Below are 26,989 nucleotides of genomic sequence, written 5' to 3'. Positions count from 1 at the left end.
CTTCGAATGATTGAGTTATAGTCACATGGGATAGTTCATAACACTGGACAATTATATTTATAAAAAAAATAAAGTACTTAATTATATAAATAAATATTAGTTAATTAAAATTGATAAAAATCATTAAATATTAAATTAAATTACAACTGGAGTTAATTATAGAAATAAATGTGAGAGAAGTTAAGAAGATTCTATTATGAAACAGACCAGCACTGAGACAACATACTTGTCCTTCGATTCATGTGTTGAACAACAACGAAGCAATCAAGCTCCGAGTTAACCCAAATCCCCAACTCGAAATTCTCCAAAAGATTCATCTCTTTGTGTGTTCCTTGAACCCCTAACCTTCTTGCTCTTGGTGAGTTGAGTACCAATCCCTCAACGATTCGTGGGACTGTCACAAAAGGGTTGATGCTGTGACTTTTTTTGTTATTGTTTCGCTTTCCTTTCGTTTTCGCTCAGTGTCCTCGCGCATTCAATTCTGCTGTGTGGTCACTTTACCATCTCACTTCCACCTAACAACTTTTATCTCTATCTCACACATACTCACACACGCACACTCTATCTTTCTCTTTTGCTTTGCTTTGAGTTCAAGTGCAATGCTTCGCTTCATTGAGTTGCTTTTCAGATTGCTATTGCTGGTTTTGTCTTTTTAATGTTTACAAATTTGGGCTTTATGGTTCCCCTTTGAAGTTTGGTTGACTTGGGGTGGTGGGGTTGGCTTCGATTTTCTGTTGTTGGTCTTTTTGTTGCTGTTGATTAATTGTTGTTGCTCTTGGTTTTGAGGGTCAATAGTTGGGGTGTTTGTTTGGATTTGGTTTGGATTGTGGGGTTATGACTTATTGGAATGTGGTTTGTGTCTAAGGTGTGATCTTGGTGTTTCAGATGTTTATGTAGGGGACAGTGTGTCAGGGTTCTGAAGGGTTGCTCCCGAAAATGGCTGACATAGCGGGTCTGGTTGAGGCTGCAGGGGCAAGATTTGGCTCATTGGAGCTTATTGGGCAAGGGTCATTCGGCGACGTGTATAAAGGGTAGGTGTATGATTTTGATATTGGAGCTCATTGTAATGTGCCGTTAGAAATTGAATTGTCTTTTCATGTTGAGCTCAAGGGAGCGTTTATTAGTGTGAGGCTATCTGCTTATTTTTTCTGCTGATACAAATCTTATGCTTTATACTTCTTTCTCATTTGATAGTGAAGGATAACATAATGTATTGTGTTGACATCTGTAATTTGATGTTAGGGTTATGGATAAAGGGCCCTCTTTATTGTGGATAAAGAGTTAAGTAGGTAAAACCTTACTATGACTGTTGTATCACTCCTCATTGAAATTTGAATTTTATGAATGTCCTACTTGTTCTGAGTTGTATTCTTTAGACAATGGAAAACAAGGGATAAATATTGAACGACTTGACACTTAGACATGCATGATGCATAAACTACCCAAGATCTCTTTCAACTGCTAAATATTTGGTTGTTAGATAATTCTAATGATCTGATCATTGCTCAGTAGAGGTTGTCTTCACGTCTTCATATGACAGTGCAGGCTTATTATTTCTGTTAAAATAGTGAAAACTAAGTATAAGGTTAATTCTCCTTTGGGCAAAAAGTACACATAGGGTAATATATTTATAATGAAGAAAAATGAAAACAATATGGGCTAAGCCCAAATACACATAATATTATAGCTAACACTATCTTAACAATTTCAAAGTTTGGAAATTGAAACATATCTTTCTCCTATGTTGACTTAGAGATAGTTTTTTTTCTTAAACCAAGGTTCTTTTTTTCAGTTGCAGATGCTGCTACTAAAATTGAGTGTAATATTGCTGAATGGGTTCTATTCTATATTTAAGGAAAAAAGTAACGGAAGGATGTTCGTGGTACAGATATACAATTTAGATGGGATTCAGAGAAAAACAAAAATTCAGAAAAATAAAGAGAAAGAAAGAAGGGGTAGAAAAGAATAACAGAACAGAGAGGATATAGAGAGGAAATAAAGAGTTAAGAGAGACTGTGCACTTTACATATCAGGCACTGATACTAACTATTAAAGCATCCTGTCCTTGCATCTTTTAATCGTGTTTTAACAGTGTAGGGCAATATTAGATTAGGTTGATTGCAAATAAGGTGACCAAACACTATTTGGTCACCAAAGCCCATATTCTATTTTTTGGTAAGTTATTTAAATAGAATGTTATGAAAAGAAAATTGAGGTAGGGTGTTACATGCAGTATTAATTGGGTTTACTTTTTTCTAAGGACGAGTCTAATTCGAACATTTTCTACTTAAAAGCAGGGTATGACTAATTGGAAGGTATATTTGGAAAATTATTATAAATGTCATTTTGAAGGATGTAGCAATAAAAGGTATATTTGTATAAGTTGAAGTGATAAGTTATGTCTATAGGAAAGCTAAAGTAGTACACATACAAATTATTATCTGTAAATTATTACTGCCTTAGTGCTCTCCAGTAACGTTTATTAACAAAACCTAAAGCCAATGTGTGGATAAAGAGTTCATTTCTCATTTTGTTGGTCTTTCTCTTTTCCTAGGTTTGACAAGGAGCTAAACAAGGAAGTTGCTATCAAAATGATTGATTTGGAAGAATCGTAAGTATATTATTTTCTAGAATGTTCAAATTCAAAGAACTGCGGGACTGGTTGTATTTATTTGAAACCTGAACTGATAATAACAACAGGCCTCTAAAGTTACCTTAAAACATCTTCCAGCAAATTATCTCAAATTGTTCGCTTATTAGAATTATGAAATAAAAATCAAATACGGGACTGGAAAAATAATACTTTTTCCTTGTTTCAACATATTCTTTGTAATTGAAGTAAGAAATCTTGAAAGCTGAACCCATATACATCTACTTCATTTAATTTCACTCAATTTTGTCTATGGCCCCTTTTCACATACTTTATCTGGTCTCCCTCAGTGTTATATAAACTCAGTTATGGTGGTGTCATGGTGGAAATCGAGGGCAAAGTTATACCTTGCCGCCACATGGCAATGTGAGTTTTCTGTGGCAGCCCATTGACAGAGCTCATGTTGCAATGATCTTTCAATACAACTAAGTTCTCCCTAAAATGAAGTATAGATATTAACTTAGGTCAAATCCCCAAAGACACTCTCAAGATATGTCTATTGCATAATTTTCTTCTCTAAACAAATTAAGATTGTGAGACAGTAATTTTTTGTTTAAAGAATGAATAGCAGAATTTAACAAAAACTGGATTAACAAAGATTGACAGCTTTGGATGAAACCCTAAAAAATAGAAATTAAATAGACAACTAACAAGAGTCAATCACGAATTGAACCATTAAAGCAAAAACTAGAAATCAGAAACTAAAAACTGAATTAACGGTAAACGACTAACTAAAACCCAAAAATAAAAACTGGAAACTGATATTGAAACATGAAACAGAAATCAGAAATTGGAAATTACACCACACAAAAAGAAATTACACCACAAAGCCGAATGGAGTCAAAGGAGAAAGCAATATAAGGTCTAAATGAACAAAGGCTATCTCAAAAGGGACTTTACAAGACAAAACCGAAAATAACAAGGAGACAAACAAGAAAATAAATGATGAAGGAAAGTTAGCACAACAAAAGAAAGACCTAAAGAAAAGCACTAGAATAGATGAACAAAATAAAAAATTACTAGAGTAGAAAATGGTGCTTCTTGTCTTTAGCAAGTTATGAGCAAGTGGTGCCCAATGGACACACTCTTAGCATCGCTTGAAAGGTGACAAGGCTATTGGAAAGCTGCACATACACGTAGAAAACAGCTGCATATCAACATGAGAGTGCACATCAAAAGTTAGTGGTAGTAGTAGTACGTGCATATGCTTTTGCTTTTTACTTTTTTACTTTTTTACTTTTTGCTTTTTTGTACTTTTGTTTGCTTTTTCTTTTGTACCTTTTGTCTCTTTTTTTGTCTTGATTTTTTTAGCACATGAAAACACTGCTACACACCACAAAATTAGATTTGAAAACTCTCTTGGAAATTCAAAAGTTCACAATACTCCAAATAGAAGAAAATCCTACTAGAATCAACATAGAACATCAAACTCAAAAATGACATAAAAGAAACCTAACTCTAAGAACTTGTTGATGATCTAACAACAAGTATGAACTCAAATATACAAAATAAAAGCACTCAAAGGCACATATATGATGCAGTTTCAAAAACACTATTTTTTTGTGATTTTTTAAAGTTCAACTGGGAAGTAAAGACATCAAAAGGACTAGACATGACTCCAGACAACATGGATGAATTTGAAACTTAAATTGACTCTCCATAATCTAGGGTAGAATCTTATATTTTTATTATGCTGAGAATACAATCCACACATACAAGGCTAATAATAGCTCCTAGACAATCATATCCCTATGATTCAAGGATATCCCTATTATTCACAATAATTATAATTTATTAAATAAGGAAAACATATAACTAATAAAAACGAAGATTCTGATAGAAATAAAACAGATTCTATCACTCCCCCTCAAGCTGTTGAATAAGTATTTTTCATTCCTAGCTTGGAAACAATACTCTCAAAGTTGTTGGTGTTTAGCCCCTTCGCTAGAATATATCTGTAAGGTTGTCTTATGAGGAGACATATGGAGTGCAGATCAGACCACTGTCTAATTTTTCTTTGATAAAATGTCTATCAACCTCAATATGTTTGGTTCTATCATGCTGCACTGGATTATGAGCTTTGCTAATAGAAGATTTGTTATCACAATAAAGTCTCATTGTTTCATTAAATTTTATTCCTAAGTCTTCCAAGATGTTCTTCAGCCAAAGTAGTTCACATGTCTCTTGTACCATTGCCCTAAACTCTGCTTCAGCACTGGATCTAGCTACCACACTTTGTTTTTTATTCCTCCAAGTCACAAGATTCCCTCTAAGGAAAGTGCAATATCCCGTAGTTGACCTCTTACCTTTGACCATGTACACCACCCAAGAAGAGGGGGAAAGACGATTGAGCTCTTGGCACACTCTTTTGGATGCTCTAAGAAAGGCAAAGAGGATGAGAGATCACTTAGGAAAACAACACTAATATAACTCACTCACACAAGAACACACAAAAGGCTAATAAAACTTTCTAGTGTATATTCCATTCAACGGTGTTTCTTTACATGCTCATGAGTTTCTTTTTTATAAGGTCTTGGCTATTAGCATTGAACCCTATTTATAGATGTGGGACTTGAATTCCTACCTAAGGTGTTAGCTCACCTTATTCCTATTCTAACCCAGTGTAAATTATTCTTGTTATTAGTAACCTTTGTCTCTTTTCAAACTATTTTTGTTACAAGGTAGGCTAAGAAAATACTCTAATGTTGTATATTCCACTCAAAGGTGTTTTTTTACATGCTCATATGGGTTTCGTTTTGTAAGGTCTTGGTTATTAGCATCAAACCCTATTTATAGATGTGGGACTTGAATTCTTGCCTAAGGTGTTAGCTCACCTTATTCCCATTCTAACCCAGTATAAGTTATGCTAGGTATTACTACCTTTGTTTCTTTTCAAACTATTTTAGTTACTAGGTAGATTTTCTTCTCTATTGTTTTCTCATCTATACCTTTTAACCTATCTTTTTGAGAATTCTTTTTTTCTTTAGTTGAAGACTTCGTTATCTTGATCAAATCATCCTATGGGATACAAACACACCTATGACAATTGAAGAAAAATTGCTTACATTTTGTGGGGAAGTAGAACACATGGTAGTGAACCAAGTTGACTTGTCATATTTGTTATGTAAACTTAGATTTTGTCTCTGAGTTGAAAATATGATTCTTGTCTACATTGCATTTCCTTGTTGATCTCAAAATTCTGATGCAATTATTGCCTAGTGTGACTTTATAACATTTTCGTTTTCTTTTTCACTCCGTGTAGAGAGGATGAAATAGAAGACATTCAGAAGGTACTCGTAGAGTCTTACATATTACTACTACTTTACAATATGCATCTCTTACCAAATATTGTTCAATAATTTCCATTTTTTTTTTCAGGAAATTTCTGTTCTGTCACAATGTCGATCTGCGTACATTACTGAGTATTATGGTTCCTTTCTTAATCAAACCAAACTTTGGATAATAATGGAATACATGGCTGGAGGCTCTGTTGCTGATCTAGTAGGTTACTTCTAGTAACGTGCTTCTAGTAACATGCTTCTAATTGAACATCCTCTGCATGTTTTTGCTTATTTTTGAATATTTTCATGTGTTGCATTCCCAAAGCACTATTGCTCAGTGTAAAATGTGGTTGCATATATTCATATTTACATATTAACATGGTTATTGTGAGTCAACTCCTAATTTTCACTAGTGTACGTTCCTACAACCGACAAATGGGCTAGTGTTTTGGAGTAAGTTCAAACTTGTGTAAAATTAGGTCTTCGTTTCGGGTTAATTTCACGGTTCTCTCCTTTCCATATGTTCCATATATGTGTGAAGCGACACTGTACCTTCCCACTCTTTGTGTGTAGCTTCTAGATATTATAATGTCATTCATCCACATAAATTGGTAGATAAACTATTCAATTTTGATGACAATAGATTGATACTAAAGTAAGGTGGTCTTCAGTCTCTCTAACTATGGCTAAGGAGCTTGTTTGAGATTGTAAATGGCTTTGTGAAGCTTGCAAACCAAGGAACCATCTTTGGCTTTGATTTTCGGAGGTTGAAACATGTAAACACAGTAATGCTCATGCCTTGACCACCTTCCTCTTCTTCCGCAATGATTCCATCTCGTCATGTATGATCAAAATCTAATTGTTGCCCTAAGAACAAACAAATGCCTTATGAAGCATAAATGTCGATCAAAGTGTTACCACCTTCCAACTTTTCAAACTGGTAAACTAGTTTCTTAAGGGCTTTGTGAAAGCAGCACCCAAAATCCAGGACCAGGACCCACCTTTTAGACAATTGTTGTCTTGAGGCAATGATCAATACTTGTTGATATCTTTAGAATCTTCCTAATTAGAGAAAATAGATATATAATTTTCTATTTTATTTTGTTTTCCCAGTTTCCCTATTTCCCTTTTTAGGAGAATTAGATTATTACAAATAGAGGATATGAGAATGTATTTTTTATGATTGAATAATAAAATCAGTCCTATTTTCAACTTGGTGTTAGAGCTCCCGTTCTTGGGGCTCCGTTCCGCTGCACCGTCGCGCCGCCGTCACTGTCCGACCACCGCCGCTGTCGTCGTTGCCGGTTGGGGTCGTTGATAGGGCACAACGCTGGGAGTCGCTCCGTGAGAGGAGCCGTCACGCGCCGGAGCCTCCTGAGTCTGTTCCTGGGGTTGGTGACAACCCGTTTGGCCAAATTTGAGTAGATTTGAGTTTGAAGTTTTGCTCCTTTTCTCGGTGTGACGCACACCCCATCGTCGTCTCGGATAAGGTCACCGGATTCTCCTGATTGAGTTCTACGGGATGTCTGAAGTAAAATTTATTCCTTTGGGGGTACCTAATGACCTACCAAATATAGGAAGTACCTGTTGGTTGGATAGTCAAAATTTCTTATAATGGAGCCAATTTATTCGAAGGGTTCTCAAGAGTCGTTCAAACTTGATCACATAGATGGAGGAGGACCAGGACCAGACGACACTCATTTTTCAATTTGGGACAATGAAGATTCATTAATCATGACTTGAATGTGGCAATCCATGACTCCTGAGATAAGTAGAAATTATATGTTTCATTCTTCTGCAAAGGAAATATGGGATGATTTATGGAAGACTTTTTCATTAAAAAAGGATCTTGCTGCTTACTATGACATTGAAAACAGGATATTTAATACAAAACAGGGCTCTCTTTCTGTATCAGAATATCACGAAATCCTGAATGGTCTTTGGATGGAATTTGATCAGAACCATACGATAAAGATGTGTAAAACAGATGCAGCCGCACTTGCTGAATTCATTGAAAAGGGAAGAATTTTTAAATTTCTTCAAGGCCTTAATCAGGAATATGACCCAATCCGGGTACAGATTTTTGGAAGAGAAAAAGTACCATCTCTTTCAGAAGTTTTTTTTATAGCAAGAGGAGAAGAAACTCGGAGAATTGTCATGCTCAATGGGGGGATCTCTAACACAAGCTCTGCCATGACAACTGGAAAGGGAGTCCATAAGGGAGCAAATGCTGGGGGAAAGTCGTTTGAAAAAGGTACTCATGGGGAGACTATTGTTCATACTATAAAAGATATGGACATACCAAGGAAACATGCTTCAAACTCCATGGAAGAAAGAATGTTCTCGAGCGCATGGGAAACAACAAAGGGTCTACTCAAAGATGGGTAAATCATACTACCTCAGAACTGGAAGCCACCAATCAATCTAGGCCTTCACAGTCTAATCCTCCACCACCAGCAGATCTTGATATGAAAGCTTATAAGGAGAAACTCGAGCGCTTGGAAGCAATGGTTTAATCAATGAGTAAGCCCTCTGAATCATGTACTCTGTCCATAAAAGGTAAGATTTGTCTCAATATTGTTGGTCATGTGTCTCAAGGTATTTGGATCCTTGATTCGGGTGCAACTGATCATATGACACCTTTTAGTGGGTCTTTCGACTCATATGGTAAAAGCAATAAAGAACAACTTATTACAGTTGTGAATGGTCAAGGTATATGATAGGTTTCTGATAAAGAAACCTTATCTCTCACCCAACTAACACACGCAAATAGAGCAAAAGTTCTGCATAACCTCTGATTTTATTGATCTCCAAGAAAGAATACAAGAATGAAGCAATAAGGGAGCCTAATCTCCCCCAACACGACTAAACAGTCTGTTCATACACTTCAATCGCCAAAAGTCCCTCTCCTCTCCCCATCTCAACAATTTATAAAAGGTATATTCCCGCTCTTCCTAACTGTTAACACAGTTAGGCAACTAACTCCCTCTAACTGTTAACTAACAGTTGACTAACCTCTCTTCCTCCTTACATACACTCTCAACTTCCTATCAGTATACCTATATGTGGCTCTGGGAATATAATTTTGGACTCCTCTATTGTGTTGAAGGATGTTTTACGTGTCCCTCAATTAGCTAATAGTCTTATCTCTGTGCAAAAACTCACAAAGGATTTAAATTGTTCTGTAACATTTTTTCCAACTTATTGTGTTTTTGAGGACCTTGCCACGGGGAAGATGATTTTAACTGCTAAGGAGCAGAGTGGGTTGTATTTTTTAGAGTTTGATGACCAAAGCGACACAAAAATCATGAGTTAACAAGCTACATCTGAGACGTGGGTAAATTTCCAAATATGGCTACATCATCAAAGGATTGGGCATCCTTCATTTAGTCTTATCAAGTCCTTGTTTCCCCATTTGTGTACCAAGGAGTCTGTTGAGTCTTTTAATTGTGATATTTGTCAATTGTCAAAACACCATCTTGCATCTTATCCTATTAGTAATAAAAATAGTATTTCTCCATTTGATTTAGTTCACTCTGATGTTTGGAGTCCTGACATATCTCGTCAACAGGTTACCCACTCGTATCTTAAATGGCATTAGTCCTATAGAGTCTCTATTGTCTTTTGTTTCTTCTTCCCTAATAACGAGTCTACCTCGTCGAGTCTTTGGATGTGTTGTTTTTGTTCACTCTCATCATCCTAACTGCGGTAAATTAGATTCCAGAGCTCTTAAATGTGTCTTTATTGGGTATCCTTCTAATAAAAAAGGGTACAAATGTTATCATCCTCAGAGTCGTCGCGTATTTATCACCATGGATGTCACCTTTCATGAAACACAATCCTTTTATGTCAGTCTACCACTTTAGGGGAGAAAGCACTTGAAGTGGATGAACTCTCCTTCTTGTCATTACCATGTTTGTCTTTGCCGGATGCCAAGACTTGAGCAATGAAGCTACCATAGTCCGCAATGAGGAAGAAGACAAATTTTTTGGCAAAAAATATGAAAGAAGAGAACAACCCAATTCAACTCTCAAGCAAGAAAAATTGTCTAATCCGGAGGTGAGGATCCCTGAAGATATCAATGAGGAGGAGGTAAGTATTACTGAGGATTTACCCATTGCATTGAGAAAGGAAAGAAAATCATGTGCTAAATATCCTATTTCTCAGTATGTTTGCACTAACAATCTCTCTGATAAGCACAAAAGTTTTATTGCTGCCATTGATGCCACAAAAATTCCTACTTCAATCCAGGAGGTCATGAAACTTGAAATTGGAATCAAGCCATGAAAGAAAAGATGAATGCATTAGAAAGAAATTCAACTTGGGAGATTGTTGATAAACCAAGAGACAAGAAGGCAGTAGGGTGTAGATGGATATTCACAGTGAAACATAAGGCAGATGGGACAATAGAAAGATATAAAGCTAGATTGGTGACAAAAGGATATACCCAAACATATGGGATTGACTATGAGGAGACATTGGCCCCAGTGGCAAAGATGAATACAGTTCGAGTTATTCTCGCTTTGGCTGCCCATTTTGGATGACACTTACACCAGCTGGATGTGAAAAATGCCTTTCTTCATGGAAATCTAGATGAGGAAGTGTACATGGAGATTCTCCCAGGTTTTGAAGTGAAAAATGAAAGAAACAAGGTATGCCTCGTGAAGAAAGCATTGTATGGTCTTAAGCAATCCCCTAGAGCATGGTTTGGAAGATTTACAAAAGCAATGGTTTCCTTGGGATATAGACAAAGCCAAGGAGATTATACTCTATTCATAAAACACTCTTCTATAGGTAAACTCACTCTATTGCTTGTCTATGTGGATGATATGATTATTGCAGGAGATGATGAAACAAAAAAGTTGGCATTAAAAGATAAATTGGCAGCTCAATTTGAAATGAAAGACCTAGGAAAACTCAAATATTTTCTTGGAATAGAGGTTGCCTACTCTAAGAACAAAATTTTCATCTCCCAAAGGAAATATGTACTTGATCTCCTCAAAGAAACAGGAAAGTTGGGATGTAGAACCTCAACAGTTACTATAGAACAGAATCACAGAATTGGAAGTGAAGAAAGTGCTCCTTTAGAGAAAGCCAAATATCAGAGATTGGTAGGAAAATTGATTTATCTATCCCACACAAGAGCATACATTGCTTATGCAGTTAGTATAGTGAGCCAATTTATGCATGATCCAAGAGAAAGACACATGCAAGCAGTTGACAAAATTCTCCAATACTTGAAGTCAAGTCCAAGAAAGGGGCTATTATTCAAAAAGGAAGACACATTGACTATGAAGATATATACTAATGCTGACTATGCATGTTCTATTACTGACAGAAAATCTACTTTTGGGTATTGTGTATTTGTTGGAGATAGTCTGGTAACATGGAGAAGCAAAAGGCAAGATAGAGTATCCTGTTCTAGTGCAGAAGCTGAATTTCGAGCTCTTGCTCAAGGAATGTACGAAGGATTGTGGATGAAAATCATTTTGGATGATCTTAAAGTCAAAGTGGAGAACTCGGTGCAACTACACTGTGACAATAAGTCTTCCATGAGCATAGCCCATAATCCAGTACAACATGACAAAACCAAACACATTGAGATTGATAGACATTTCATCAAAGATAATCTTGACAGAGGCTTTGTGATTACAACTCTTGTTCCTACAAAACTTGAAATTCCAAATATTTTTACAAAAGGTCTTCCTCCGGGTAGATTTCAAGATCTTGTAGGCAAGTTGGGAATGATTGATATTCATTTACCAACTTCAGGGGGAGTGTTGTAATTAGAGAAGATATCTTTAGAATCTTCCTAATTAGAGAAAATAGATATATAATTTTCTATTTTATTTTGTTTTCCTAGGTTCCCTATTTCCCTTTTTAGGAGAATTAGATTATTACAAATAGAGTATATGAGAATGTATGTTTTATGATTGAATAATAAAATCAATCCTATTTTCAACTTTACGTGACTCCACCTCCTGTACCATAGTTGTCACCTGATCCTATTCTCCAATGTTGAACAATCCCTGTAATGCCTTGGCTACTTGCAATGTCCACATACATCTTTTGGATCAACTTTCAAGTCTTTTGACTGAAGCCTTTTGCAAATGGACTTTAGCATGAAGACCTTTTCTAACGTAGTCACAATGATTATGAGATCTTCTCCTTTGCAACCTCATAAGTATCCTCCGATAAACATCATTGAATAAGCCTTTTCCTCCATCCGCTCTGGAACCTATATATTCATCTGTGATATGCTTCTAGAAAGCAATGCCCACACGGCTTGCTCCTTGAACAAGGCTCTTATCTTAATTCTCCAAAGGTTGAAACTGTTCTTCCCATTGAACTTCTTGATCTTGGATGTCATACATCTTCTTGCAAGACCTTATCACTAATGTGGAATGACTGACTGAAAACTTGCTCTAATACTACTTTGTTGTGTGCCTAGAGATGAAAGGAGCTCAAAGAATAGCCAAAGAAATAATGTTTTATTGATTGCTAATCATGCCAACTTGAGATCTAGAACAAAGAATGCACAAAAGCATAATAAAAATGACTAAGCGTCTAATTTATTATCTTAATAACCATTACAATTAAATACTGATAGGATATAATGTGTATGATAGAAGGAAACATATTAAAAATTTAGTTGTTAGTTGGGTTGTTAGGTTGAGTGAGACTATCTTTATATAGTGGGGGGGTTTTGTAGGCAGAGGGATGTTTTTGGATGTTTAGAGAATTGTTAACAGGATCATTACCATCCTGTATATCTCTAATAGTACTGGATTTAATCATTACTATAAGAGGACCGTTAGGTATTTGGGATTGCATTGATACATTCCACATCAATCTCAGAATATTATTCAAAGTTTTTATTTATTTGATTTTCCCTCTCTTAAACTCTCTACTCCCAACGTTTTTTTCATTTTATTCTTTGTATATTTTTCATGCTAATTGCCAAACTGCTATATGGTTCTTTTGCAGCTGCAATCAGGTCCCCCACTTGATGAAATGTCAATTGCTTGCATTCTACGTGATTTACTTCATGCAATTGATTACCTACATACTGAAGGAAAAATTCATAGAGACATTAAAGGTATCAACACTGACTCTTTCCCTTGTTTATACTGTACTTTGAAGCTACTTTCCCTCTTCCATATTTGAAAATTTTATAATCTTGGACTTCACTGTGTTTTATTAGCCCTATAATTCAAAGAATTTGATGTCAATATCAAGAGTGAATCTTTCCCTTGTTTATGCTGTACTTTGAAGCTACTTTCCCTCTTCCATATTTGAAAATTTTATAGTTTTGAACTTCACTTTTTTTTATTAGCCCTATAATTCGAAGAATTTGATGTCAATTTTGCAGCTGCAAACATTTTATTAACTGAGAATGGTGATGTAAAGGTATGTCTTATTCTGGAGGCTATAATTTACAAGTTCTTTTAAGACAGACTTACTTAATGAATGAAAGATAAAATAATTAGAGGTGTGGACTAACATGCATTTGAATATGAATTTCTATGTGCTTTTGTGGCTTTGTTACAGGTTGCCGATTTTGGTGTTTCTGCACAGTTAACAAGAACCATATCAAGGAGAAAGGTAAACATTTAATTAATGTTAATGTTGTTCAGTGAAATTTTTTTGATTGGATATGCTAATTGTTTGATAACTGCAGACTTTTGTAGGAACACCATTTTGGATGGCACCCGAGGTTATTCAAAATTCAGAAGGATATAATGAAAAGGTTACCTCAGTTACTACAAAAATAATTTAATGTATTTTTGGAGTCCATCCTATCATAGTTCTTTTTATTCTCTTTTCTGTTCCGTTTTTGTCTTTATCCCAGAAGAAACATCACTCTGTATCTTGTTTATACAGGCAGATATCTGGTCTTTGGGGATTACTGCAATAGAGATGGCAAAAGGGGAGCCTCCACTTGCAGATCTTCATCCAATGAGAGTGCTTTTCATCATACCGCGAGAGAATCCACCACAAGTTCTGTGCTTTGTTATATCAAATTAATTGGTCTTTCAAGTTGCTAAGTATTTTTAGTTCACAATGTTTTCCTAATGGAGATGATTTTCTCCGATTTAGAGTTAACATTTAATGATATTTTTGTGCAGCTAGATGAACACTTTTCTCGCTATATGAAAGAATTTGTGTCATTGTGCTTGAAAAAGGTTCCTGCTGAGGCAAGTGTCTATGTTTTACTTGCTCTCATTTTCAATCTTTCCCTGTTTTGCTTGTACGCTAGACTAGTATATACGTATGACTTAAAAAAGAGAATGACTTTATTATTTTCATTCATATCAATTACATTCTCCTTGCCTCTATTTGTGGCAATCTAATCTTCTAAGAAAAAGGGAAATAAGGAAACAATATACTGAAAAATAATCTAGAAAATCCTACAAATATGTTCTCTAATTAGGAAGATTCTGGAGATATTTTTTCTAATTAAGATGATTTTATAGATATTTCTTCTAATTAGAACAATATGCTTAACCACATTGTTTTGTTAGATATATTGTTAATTAGGGAAACGTAGTTCCTATGTTAATTATGTTATTTTTATATATTCATTTGTGTTTGGGCTTAGCCCACATTCTCATTATTATAATTATATTACCCTATGTACATTTTCTACATGAGGAAGATTAATTTTATACCTAGTTTTACTATATTCAACATGTTTCATTTTTTTTATATTGTTAATGATTTGGTTTTGTTATAGGCTTTAGTTTGTGTTAGATATCTTATCTTTTATCTTTTCTGTTATTATTTCTTACCTATCATTATTTGTATTTTGAGCATAGTACATATTTTCTTTTTTATAAACACAATACAATATGTGTATTTTCTACATAAGAAAATTAATCTTATACCTAGTTTTTCACTAAATTCAATATGGTATCTAAAGTCTAAGGTTCTTTTGGCAAATTTTTTTGTCACCCCTGCCACTACAACAGTCGCCGTCAAGTGATAAGGTTGCAATTTAAGATATACCAAGTCACCTATTTGAAACTCCACTCTCTACTATGCTTATTTGTCTGTACCCGATTTTGTTCTTGGGCTTTGCATATGTTTCCTTTTAATTCCCTCAACAAGTCATCCTGTTTTTATTGTAGCTGATTCACACTTTGCACCTTAGATGGAATAGTTGTGCCCTTTAATAGCAAAGGAGGGTCACGGCCATAGAAGGCCTTGAAAGGGGACATCTATGCAGAGGCCCTATAGTTGGTATTAAACCAAAATTCAGCCCAGGGTAACAACTGCAGCCATTTCCTGGATTGCATTCCTACCATGCAGCGTGGATAGGTCTCTAAACACCGATTTACCACCTTTGTTTGGCCATCCAATTGGAAGTGGTAGGCTGTGCTAAACTTAAGCTTTGTTCTAGCCTATTTAAACAACTCCCGCCAGAAATTACTTAAGAAGATATGGTCTCTATGGGAGTGTTACGTACCTGAGTACGTAAACTAGCCAAATACAACCTTTCACACTCTCTCACACGTAACAGAACAATAAACGAATGATATTGGATGAATGAATCTCTTTTATTGATGGTAATATCTGAATAAACAAGGATAAACAATAATTGGGAGTATAACCTCCTTCAATTACTTTGAGAGCATAACCTCCCTCACAAGACAATAATGTCTGTCACAAAACTCAATAATCAAAAGCCTGTCTTTAACCCTAGACTCTAACTTTATTTATACTAATTATTTCCCGCCCATCTCTTATTAAATATTTCTCTAGAATATATTTAATATAAATATCCCTATATTTAATATTTAATATAAATATTCCTATATTTAATATTTAATATAAATATCCCTATATTTAATATTTAATATAAATATCCCTATATTTAATATAAATATCTCTTCGTATATTATCCTAGTATATATCCTTAATTATAAATATCTTATATTGAATATTTTCCTAAATATATATTTATTTACTCTAATTAACTTATACTATATTTATTTACTCTAATTAACTTATACTAAATATTCTCTCTGCTCATATACTTTCCAAACCTTATTATTACCCCTACCTTAGATCGTAACAGGGAGACTATAGGGAAATCCATGGAGTTTCACTATTTCTTTAATGAATAAGTGAGCTACTTTCGTTGTTGTGAAAGGGTAAGTCAGGGCCAAGAAATGGACATATTTAGTGAGCCTATCCACCATCACAAGGATTGTGTTTTTGCCTTGTACCTTAGACAGTCCACCACTAAAATCCATAGAAATGTTGGACCAGACTTGACTAGGAATAGGCAATGGCTGTAATAGGCCTGCAGGAGCTAGAGTTTCAGCCTTATTCCTTTGATGTACCTCACATTGTAGGACCACCTCTTTAATATCCCTTTTCATGCCTTCCGATTAGAGGACCCCGACTATCCTCTTATAAGTTTGAAAATATCCACTATGTCCTCCTGAAGGAGACTCATGCATCTCCTTAATTATGCCAGGAATGCTGCAAGAAGCTTTGGGTAGCACTAATTTGCCCTGGTAGAACAATCTGCCTTTCCTTAGTTCATAACCCTCATGAGCTTTAGGTTCAGCAGTAACTCTTGTATTAGGGAAACTAGTTTTGCATCCTGCTGTCTTTCTTCCTCCCAAGATCCCCATTCCTCTGGCTGAAACCTTGAGACAGCATAAAACAGTATCTGCAGGATAAAGCATCACCCACCTGGTTTTCCTTGCCAACCCTGAACTGAATATCAAAGTCAAAACCAATGAGCTTGCAGGCCCATTTGAATTGTTCCTCTGTCAGCAATCGCTGGTCCGTGACAAACCTCAGACTTTTTTGGTCTGTCAGTATAGTGAAATGGCTGTCCATTAGGTAGTGTTTCCATTTCCGAACTACCTGGACTATGGCCATGAGCTCCTGCTCATAGACAAACTTTGGTTGTACTCTCTCTAATAGAGCTTGACTCCGAAAGGCTAGAGGTGTGCCCTCCTGTAATAAAATAGCCCCCAAACCTTTGCTAGAAGCATCCGTTTCTAGGGTGAAAGATTTAGAGAAGTATGGGACTGCCAATACTAGTAGTTGAGAAACAACATTCTTCAAGGTCTCAAAAGCATGTTGTGTCTCAAAAGCATGTTGTGTATCTGCATACCCCTGCATAAAACGTCTGTAATAGCTAATGAGGCCCAGAAATCCTCTCAAAGCCTTAACATTTTTCGAAATTGGCCACTTCTCCATTGCCTCTACCTTCTTTGGGTCTGCTGCCACCCCTTCTTGGGAAATGATATGACCAAGATATTCCAGCTTTAATTGCCCAAAATCACACTTCTTGTTGAGTTTTAATTGGTGTTGGTGCATCACCTTGGAAACTTGTGTTAGGTATGTGACATGAGTTTCTAAGGTGGGACTGTAGATCAATATATCATCAAAGAAAACTAGGACAAACTTCCTTAGAAATGGCTGAAGTATGTGGTTCATTAAAGCCTGAAAGGTAGTTGGAGCATTGGTCAACCCAAAGGGCATGACTAAAAACTCAAAATGGTGCGGAAGGAAGTCTTCTCAATGTCTTCTTTCCGAATCAAAATTTGGTGGTAACCAGATTTCAAATCCAATTTTGAAAACATGGATAGTCTAGCCAACTCATCTAGTAATTCCTCTATTACCAGAATAAGGAATTTATTGGGATGGTTACCTTGTTTAGAGCAATATAGTCAACACAAAACCTTTATCCAACATCTTTCTTGCCTAAAATGATTGAGCTAGAATAGGGACTGATGCTAGGCGTAATAGTTCTCGCTTGGAACATCTCGTGGATTAACCTTTCAATCTCATTTTTTTTATGGGAGTACTTGTACGGCCTCAAATTAGGAATAGCAGCTCATTCTTGCAGGTGTATAGAGTGATCATAGTGTCGACTATGGGATAATCCCTCTGGATCATGAAAGACCTCATCATTCTCTTTTAAGGTTACTAGAATTTCTCCTGGCACAGGACTATCCCCTGGTTCCTCAATTTGCTCCCATTTAATAATGAAACACGATCGTTCCTGTTTGAAATCATGCCACAAGGTTTTCAAAGAGGATTCGAATTTGAATAATATAGGATCTCCCATTAATACGTGCTCCTCCTGCCCTTTCCCTTTAGCCAATCTTAGATTTTCAAAGTTAGCCCTGACTTCCCCAAGGAAGGCTAGCCATTCCAAACCCACATCTTATTATTAACTCTTAGGAAATAAAATTGTGTGATGCTCCACAATCTAACTAGACCACCACGCTCTTTGCCAATCTTTCCCCAAAGTTTCCAAGATTTCTTTGTGGTAAGCCCAGCCATGGATCGTAATACCAAATTCCTGCCAAATCAGGGGAAGCCTATTTTAGATCCTGAGTAGTACAGAAGATTATTTGGGAAATTGAATTATCTTACAATTACTCATGTTGACATTTATTTGTAGTCAATGTGGTGAGCTAATTTCTTAATTCCCCATGTGAAGATCATTGGAATGTAATCATTTGTATATTAAAGTACATTAAAGGATCTACTGAAAAAGGTTTGTTATATGGTTCCAATACCCATATAAGAGATCCTTGTTAATCAAATGTTGATTGGATAGGATCTCCTTCTGATAGAATATCTACTTTCAAATATTTTGTCTCCATTGATGGTAACTTGATTTCTTGGAAGAGCAAAAACCAAAATGTTGTGACAAGATCTAGTGTAGAAACAAAATATAGAACCATGGCCTCGGCCACTTATGAACTTGTTTGGCTTAAGAAATTGCTTAGAGAGTTATAATTTGGAGATCTCACTAAAAAGACACTAATATGTGACAATCTGGATGCTCTTCATATTAGTTTTTGTTGTAATTTGAGATAATATCTTTAGAATCTTCCTAATTAGAGGAAATAGACATAATTTTATTTTATTTTACTTTCCTAGTTTCCCTATTTTCCTTTATTTTACTTTCCTAGTTTTCCTATTTCCCTTTTTAGAAGAATTAGATTATTACAAATAAAGAGTATCAGAATGTATTTTTCATAATTGAGAATAATAAATCAGTCTTATTTTCCACTTGGTATCAGAGCTTGTCTGATCCGCTTCCGATGTCTTTGTTGTCTGCCGACGGCCGGCCGCCATTATCGCCGGCAGCCCCCTAAAAGTCTCTTCTTTAACATGTGTTTTTAATGGGCTTCAATTGCCCTAGTCAAGTTCTGCCTTAGAATTCTGGCCTTTCTCCAATATTACCAAATACATTTGTTTTTCTGATAACAGCTACACAAAGTTGTGATGTGCTTCCATAATCTGGCCTAGCTATAAGCTATACTTTCAGTTAAAATCTGACCTAGCTATAAGCTATACTTCCAGATTTTAATCTGACCTAGCCATATGCTATACTTCCAGAATTTATCTCAGAATGGGTATTTTAAGTGATGCCCAATCCTTTTTTGGCATTCTCATTGGCTGTCAATCAAAGACCGAAAGTCTCTTCTTCTGGGAACATGGAAGTCCATTGCCTTCACTTATAATTACGATGTGCACCACTGTCGTCCTCCATCCGTCTCCGGCCACCGTCCACCGCCGGCTACTGTCTACCGCTGGCCACCGTCACAGTTGCAATCGGTGACCAGCGGATCTGGATCGTCTCCTCAAGCGACAGTCAACCCCGCCGGAGTCAGAACCAGACTCCTCTCAACATGCCTCCACGCACCGCCTTTCTTCAGCTGGTCTCGGGTGCGTGTTTGTCATGCGTCGTCGTCCTAGTGTCGGAATCACACTGCGACGGTGTACTCCAAGCTTGGCCAAAAATGTTGACCCCTTGGTCAACTCTAGCTTTGGACGCCCACCTTGGTCAATATTGGGCTTTTGGCCCTTTGTTGACTTAGTTGGTCAAAACCCTACTCTACATGGCCCAAAATACAAGGCCTAAATTAAAATCCTACACTACTAGGCCCGTAACACAAAGTTCAAATAAACCTTAGACTACTTGGCCCACAATACAAGGCCCAAAATTATTCTTACTCTACTAGAATCTTTTAACTTAAAAGAGTCACCTTGGTTGGCTTGGAGAGCAAGGAGAAATCCTCTCCAAAAGGGTGGAGACAAATGGCAAAAATCCTCTCAAATGAGAGGGTGACATGTGGCCACTACCTATGGAGAAACTCTCCATTCCTAGAATGACATGTGGTCACTAACTAGGTGGAAAAACTCTCCAATAGGATGAAGACACATGTCTAGGACGAAAATAAGCTCCTTGTACTCCAAGCTTGGCCAAAAATGTTGACCCCTTGGTCAACTCTAGCTTTGGACACCCACCTTGGTCAATATTGGGCTTTTGGCCCTTTGTTGACTTAGTTGGTCAAAACCCTACTCTACATGGCCCAAAATACAAGGCCTAAATTAAAATCCTATACTACTAGGCCCGTAACACAAAGTTCAAATAAATCTTAGACTACTTGGCCCACAATACAAAGCCCAAAATTATTCTTACTCTACTAGAATCTTCGTGATGGCTTGAGATGGCCCAAAAGAGAGCCTAGGCCCATATTCCACATATGGCTTCAACTCTTCTTGAATGTGTTTAGCCATGGTTAGGGGGTATGCCATTATAACTTCAACAATGATGGCTAACAATGACATCAACAACTATTAGCAAAGCATTGGAAACTATGCTCCTAAGATCAAGAACACTGATCCAAACTTGAACTATGCTAGAAAATAAATATTTATTTTAATGATAACATTCACACCAGTTAAACTCTCTTCATTTCTATTTGTAATAATAATCAAATCTTTTAAAATAAAGAAATAAATTATGCTAAAATGAATAGGAAGATTTTGAAGATATTTTTTTCTAATTACTATAGTGGTTTTGAGAATATTTTTATCTTGATAGTATGTTATTTACAACAGGTTGGAAATTGTATTTATTTGTCTGGATTTGTCCTATTCAAAGTTATTTCCTTCAACGTGGTTCAATATATATAGGACTTTTCCATAGTTGGTCACTTTGTACTCTGAACCTATATCAGAATAGATAATTCTGGTTCTATTTATCCGTATCTTCCCTAACTTTTCTCCCATTTAATGACTTTAATTCCAGAGACCTAGTGCTAAAGAGCTTCTCAGACATCGTTTCATTCGGAATGCCAGGAAGAGTCCTAAGCTATTGGAGAGAATAAGGTATGAATTATTACTTGCAACCTTGGTATATTTTGTGTTCTTTGTTCTACTGTTTTTCCCTTTTGTCTATGTAGTTTTTCTCCTCTTCTTTTTCCTTTTAATTTGGTCATTATTAGTAAGTTTTATTTGAATTCACAATATGAACTGTTTGAACTGGCTATTGAAACCCTTTTTTCTGATGCTCTTTGAACACTTTGCATGACCAGAAAATAAGCAAAATCCAATTATTTCCCAGCTGATGATTGTCACGATACTTTGTGTTTTCATGACAGGGAGCGTCCAAAGTTCCAAATAAAGGAAGATGAGGCACCACCTAGAAATGTCCCAAGGGGGATGGGGGAGGCATATGATACTGTTAAGGCTGCAAAAGATTTAACGGGTGATGAGACTAATCAGCCTAGGTAGGTTAGAATTGTTTAGTTACTGCTTTTTGTTTTGCACGGTGAATTCTCTAATGGACATTGTATTAGTTAGTTGGTTCAAGGGGTTAGTTAGATATAAATGGGGGGAGAGTGATAGGAGAGATGCAGATTTGTATTATTGTAAATTGAGAATTGGCTCTTTCAGAAAGGACAAATCCTTTATGAAGGGAAACCCTTGGAGGAGAAATTTCTTTCCTATTTCCTGTTCTTTCATACTATTTAATATATTTCTTTTTCTCTTTTCAATTTTTGATTCCTAACTTTGACTACTATGCAGTGGCCAAGGTAAAACCCTGAAAAGTTCTGGGTGGGACTTCAGCATTAGTGGATCTCAGGGTACTGGAACCTTTCGTAGTGTGTCCCGACCACCTCAATTTAGAGATAAGAAAACTGAAGTTTCAAATCATCAGCTTACCCAAAACAAAAGTCCAGAGAGTGGCAATCAGGTGGGATCTGGCAATAAAAATGAGTTGCTAGAGGCTTCTTTTGGAAAAGATTCAGGAATTCCCTACCATGATGAACATCTGGATAATCATCTTGAAGATGTAATTGACTCTCACTATGTTGGTCTTCCCTTTTCAAATAAAATGATATATCTACACACACGGAATGTGAGCATCGTTTGATTTGTTTCAAAAACTTTTAAAAATATGAAAAATGCTTAGCTGTGAGTTGTAACCACTGCAGTTTTAGATATCTTGAGCTGAAGCTGATAAAAAATTCTTTCTCCATTTCCCTTCACTTATAGTAGACATATAAACAGAAATTAAAGTGTTTAGAGCAGTGTAACGATTTAAAGAGTGTTAACAATCATCAAGTATGCCAAAATCCCATGAACTTGACTGAACTTCCTTTTATACCTGGACATATTTTGATATATTGAACTTGCCGTTTAGCAGGATGAGTTGTTCGGGAATGGATTGGGAACTGTTGTTGTTCGGTCTCCAAAAGCACCACAGTCATCACTGTTTCGTGACCAAAATTCCCGTGTATGTTTCTCACTGATATTTTTTATTTTTCAAATGGCTAGTTATTATTCCTCTTTAATCTTGTTGAAAATTTTATTGTCACAGTCTAGCAGCAGCTATGCTTCTTTTGAAGACGTTTCTACTAGCGGAACTGTGGTTTTGCGTAATCAGCACGATGATTCTGATTCTCCACAGACACCAAGGTCCCGATTGGGACTTAATAACAGAAATTCTAATGCCTCATTTGAAGATAGTGCTACAAATCTGGCTGAGGTTCTATTTTTTTATCTAAGCTCTGAATTTCACTTCAATGATAATTGTGGCAAGATAATCTGTTTTTTTCCTTTGTATGTAGTGTATCTTTCTGGAAACTGTATTATATTTAGTACTAGTTTACATATTTTATACGTTACCCATTTACATTTACGGTCTATTGGTTTCTTAAACCCCATTTAAAGTAATTTTGTTTAATTATTTGTTGTTTTTCTTGCCTATTTTTCTTTCTAGGCAAAGGCTGCTATCCAAGGTGGATTGAAGAAAATGAATGTCCGAGATAGATTTGCGCTGGGGAAACTCAACAATGATGTACAAGAAAGCAGGAGAGATCAAATGTCAACCAGCTCTGATTCTTCCAGGTACTTCCATTGCCATATTGCTGGTGTTTTGTAAACATTGCTTATATAAAATCAGTAATTTTTCAGACCATCTCGTGAATACATTGATGCACAAAAGGGGATTTCAAGATCACAGTATGATATTGATGATGAAGAAAGTGCGAAAATAATCTCATCCTCTACGCCGTTATCTGTTTTGCTTATTCCTTCATTGAAAGAGGTGAATGCACGCAAGGATTTTATTCTAACAGAATTATGACTTTCTCCGGTTTGAATTTAGTTTATGCCACATGAACCTGCTTGCACTATGCTGATTGAAATTGGAAAAGATACAAGGTTTCTCAATTAGAATTGTATTTGATATTCTTATTTTTAGTTGCAAACCTTGGAAATACTGAGTCACTAATTTCTATGGAAATGAAGCAAGATTTTATAATGTGCCATTGACTTTTTGTGAAAAAAGATGGTAATGATTACTATACTAACAGTTTTGTACTCTTATAGACAGTAGTGCATTCTGAAAAGAGAAGGAAAATTAAAATGAAAAAGCAATGAAATAGCCAGCAACATCTCTGGGTTTGGCCATAATGAATTATCTTTACAACTTAATTATACTTAGAATAGATTTGATTGGTTATTATGAATTTTGTTATAGCATTTTTGTTTCCATGTAGGCCATTGCTGAGGATCCAGAAGGGCCAATTGCACAAATTGTTATCAATGCTCTTTTAAACATGGAGAGGACAAAGCCCCAATCCTGTGATGCTCTTGTCAAAAACTTGCTTCAGCGGTTGGCAAGGTTTGCATTCTACTACATCATCATTGCAGCATGCTAAAGGAAAATTAAATGTCTCTTTCTTATCAATCATAATTCATAACCTCTAGAAAACAATTTGTGCAGTTCAAAGGAATTATCATTGAAGGACCTGCAAGAACTGGCTGGCCGATTACTTAGTAAGACTAACTCAGCTGAAGAAGCCCGAAATGCAGAGACGGATCTCAAGAAGAAACAAAACAGGGAAATTCATTCAAATAGCAATTTAAGTCCCCTCGCAAGATTTCTTCTCTCAAGGTTTGTGGAAGCTATCATTTACAGTGATTTATTTTATATTTGAAAGGAGTTCTCGAGTTGAAACTTTCATGTGTCTATTGTCACCTCCATTTACATAATTTCTCTATATTTTCTTGAATCTATATTCTTGATTAATAAAAAGGATATTTTATATAATAGTTATTTATTAGAAGAAACAATAGATATACATGAGAGTGACAATAGACTCCTCTCAGTTTAATTAATATTTATTGGCCTAAATATGTTTGTAGTTCTTGATATATGGTCATATTTGGTTTTGGTCCTTGTTATTTTATTTTGACTCCTCTAAAGTATTCATTTTGTTATCCTTATAATATATAAATTATTTGCTTTTAGTGTCAAATATTTTCGAAGAGACTAATTCAATATTAAATATTATTATAACAGCATGTATATTTTAGGGATTAAATGTATTTAAGGCATATTTCTTTTGTTGGACCCCTTTTACTTGCATTTGGGACTAGTAGTTGGCATTCTTCATACACCCTCATAATTTTTAAAATGACCATTTTACCCTTCTTAAAGGTCACTTTCGAATTATCTATTTATGAAATCTTTCAGAACTTTCAAAATCCTTTGGAACATGCTCTTTGGAACACATGAAATACATTCTAGAAGGAGCTTTCTAGAACAAAACTTTTTGGATTAAATATGTTTGTAGTCTTTAAACATTAAGTAAAATTGGAATTTGTCCATGTCTCAAACTTTGATACGGTTTGGTCTCTAAACTTTAAAAATGAATAAATATAGTCCTACCAATCAATTGCATTAAATTTTTTGACATGCCAAACACATTTTAGTATAGTGTTTAAGTTGTTTACACTGTTTTGACATGTTTTTCAGCTTAAAACACTATTTAACAAGCCCAAAAAAATATAGTTAGGTTAAAAAGTCTATATCCTTTAATTTTTAAAGTTTGGAGACCAAAATGTATTAAAGTTTGGGATGAGAACGAACAAATTCCAATTTCGTGTCTAGGTTTGGGAACTAAAAACATATCTAATCCAAATTTTTGGAAAAGGCTTTTCAGAATGTTTATGATACCTTCCTTCTGCAACAAGTTTTCTAGAACAAGTTTTTGGGATAAACTTTCTAGAACATTAGATCTGTACAAGATTTTCAAAACAAGCTTTTCAAAATGTATAAAATGCATTACCAAATGAGCTCTCTAGACCAAATTTCTCTTCTTCCTACTCTAAAAAGTTGAATGGCGATGCAGAAGGAAGGTGTAATTGGTCGCAGTGGTGAAAAAGGCAGTGTGGTTGTTAGGTTCCTAGGTAGAGGAACCCAAGAAAACTACTGTAAAACACTAAAGCTCACTGAGAAGATCTGATGTTATTGATTCTAGGCACCTAGAATAGCCAGAATGCCTCCAAGGGCACAAAGTTCCCTTCACACAGGATGGTAATGATCCTGTCAACAATTCTCTAAACAACCAAAAAACCTCCCCCTGCCTACAAAGACCCCCCACTATATAAAGAAAGTCTCATTCAACCTAACAACCCAACTAACAACTAATTTTTTAATTTGTTTCATCCTATTATACACCTTATATCCTATCAGTGGTGCAGCAAATACGATTTTTTAATCTTTTTGATGTTAGTATTGGTGCAAGGGTCCTGGAGAAAAAAGCCCTTATAGTTTTTGCTTTTATCTAGCTTAAGGAGTTTATGATAACTAATGAATCATGTTAAACCAATCACACTAGACCTCCTCACTAGGACTAAGGATGGCAATGAATGAGTGTTGTTGGAAGTGGGTATTAGCTACCTGTCTTGTATGTTAAGAACCATCATGTTTCTGCTATGACAACTATCGATGGTGTTACACAAAACCATAGATATCCACAAATATCCAAAGGCATTTGTTGAACATTTTAATCATCAAAATAAAAGTTCAAAACATATATTTAAATACAAATTAGTTTATTTGATTTCAATAACAAATTTAAATAAAATTTGTTAAAACACAAGAAAACAAGTACAAGAAGTAAAACAAATTTCCAAATTTTAGTTTATATTTTTCTCTTTTACAATTTCACATTGACCACCTAATATAAACTTTTAATTAAAATATTAATTTAATTATTTGAATATACTAACGTTTATCTAATTTTATGGGTACTAAATACTTCTGGGTGTGGATACCATGGTAAAGATACATCTATGTATGTGGGTAATGGATGTCTGTTTAGGAAATTTGTTAAATATTTACTGCAACTTTTATCATCAAAATATATGTGGATATGAATATTTTTGTCATGCAAATTAAAGACTTGGACATCTTCTATGACATGAAATGTGCTTGTGAATAATATGGTTTTTGTTTTACAGATGGCAAGGCCAAGCCTCACGGGATCTAAATGCATCTTGAACGGAGTTATAAGTTAATTTTTGTGTGAAGCTTTTCTTTCTACGTTATTCTAATTAAATGTACATATATTTTTTTTCTTGTTTACTTCATAGTTTTTCTCATAGTAATAGTGACACGTTGTATAACTAAGGGTGTGTTCCTACTTACGACAAAATTGTACCATCATACAATGTTTCGATTTACTAACTGTTGTATCCTTGCATTTTGAGAGGCTGATCCAACATATGACCATCTACTTCTGAATTTATATTTGGTGTTTATTTTTAACCTGTTCTTCGTTTATCATTTTTAACCTGATTTTTTTGGCAATAGGTAGTAAAATGAGACTTAGTCGACTGATAATGTGTACATAGGCTAAAGTTGTGGTTTATGGTTTTGAGAGATTGAGGATAATAGTTGATGGGAAGACTAAAAACAATGACATAA

At 35.4% G+C, this 26,989-nt stretch overlaps 1 protein-coding gene across 4 annotated transcripts; it reads left to right on the top strand.

The window, feature by feature from the left end:
• The first annotated feature begins 201 nt into the window (after positions 1–201).
• Positions 202–26,810, top strand: LOC124831221 (uncharacterized). Of its 4 annotated transcripts, XM_088098438.1 has the most exons (22): positions 202–407; positions 886–1,031; positions 1,243–1,289; positions 2,555–2,611; positions 5,913–5,940; positions 6,029–6,151; positions 12,919–13,030; positions 13,304–13,341; positions 13,483–13,536; positions 13,613–13,681; positions 13,816–13,932; positions 14,061–14,129; positions 21,014–21,093; positions 21,366–21,494; positions 21,793–22,060; positions 22,412–22,504; positions 22,589–22,756; positions 22,991–23,118; positions 23,185–23,317; positions 23,772–23,896; positions 23,999–24,169; positions 26,524–26,810. In XM_088098438.1, exons 4-22 carry the CDS (start codon positions 2,592–2,594, stop codon positions 26,561–26,563), a joined length of 1,965 nt encoding a protein of 654 aa, XP_087954564.1. In that variant the 5' UTR covers positions 202–407; positions 886–1,031; positions 1,243–1,289; positions 2,555–2,591; the 3' UTR covers positions 26,564–26,810. The 4 variants fall into 4 exon arrangements, 3 of the variants coding, with proteins under 3 accessions (XP_087954564.1, XP_047161096.1, XP_047161094.1); XM_047305140.2 differs by lacking the exon at positions 1,243–1,289 and having other exon boundaries at positions 202–358; positions 22,415–22,504; XM_047305138.2 differs by lacking the exon at positions 1,243–1,289 and having other exon boundaries at positions 202–358.
• The last annotated feature ends 179 nt before the right edge of the window (positions 26,811–26,989 follow it).

The sequence above is a fragment of the Vigna umbellata genome, chromosome 9 (genome assembly GCF_029865625.1).
Source record: "Vigna umbellata cultivar VRB3 chromosome 9, Vumbellata_1.0, whole genome shotgun sequence".
NCBI classification, from domain to species: domain Eukaryota; kingdom Viridiplantae; phylum Streptophyta; class Magnoliopsida; order Fabales; family Fabaceae; genus Vigna; species Vigna umbellata.
Note: the sequence above shows the minus strand (reverse complement) of the source record. Positions and strands in the feature narration are given on the sequence as shown.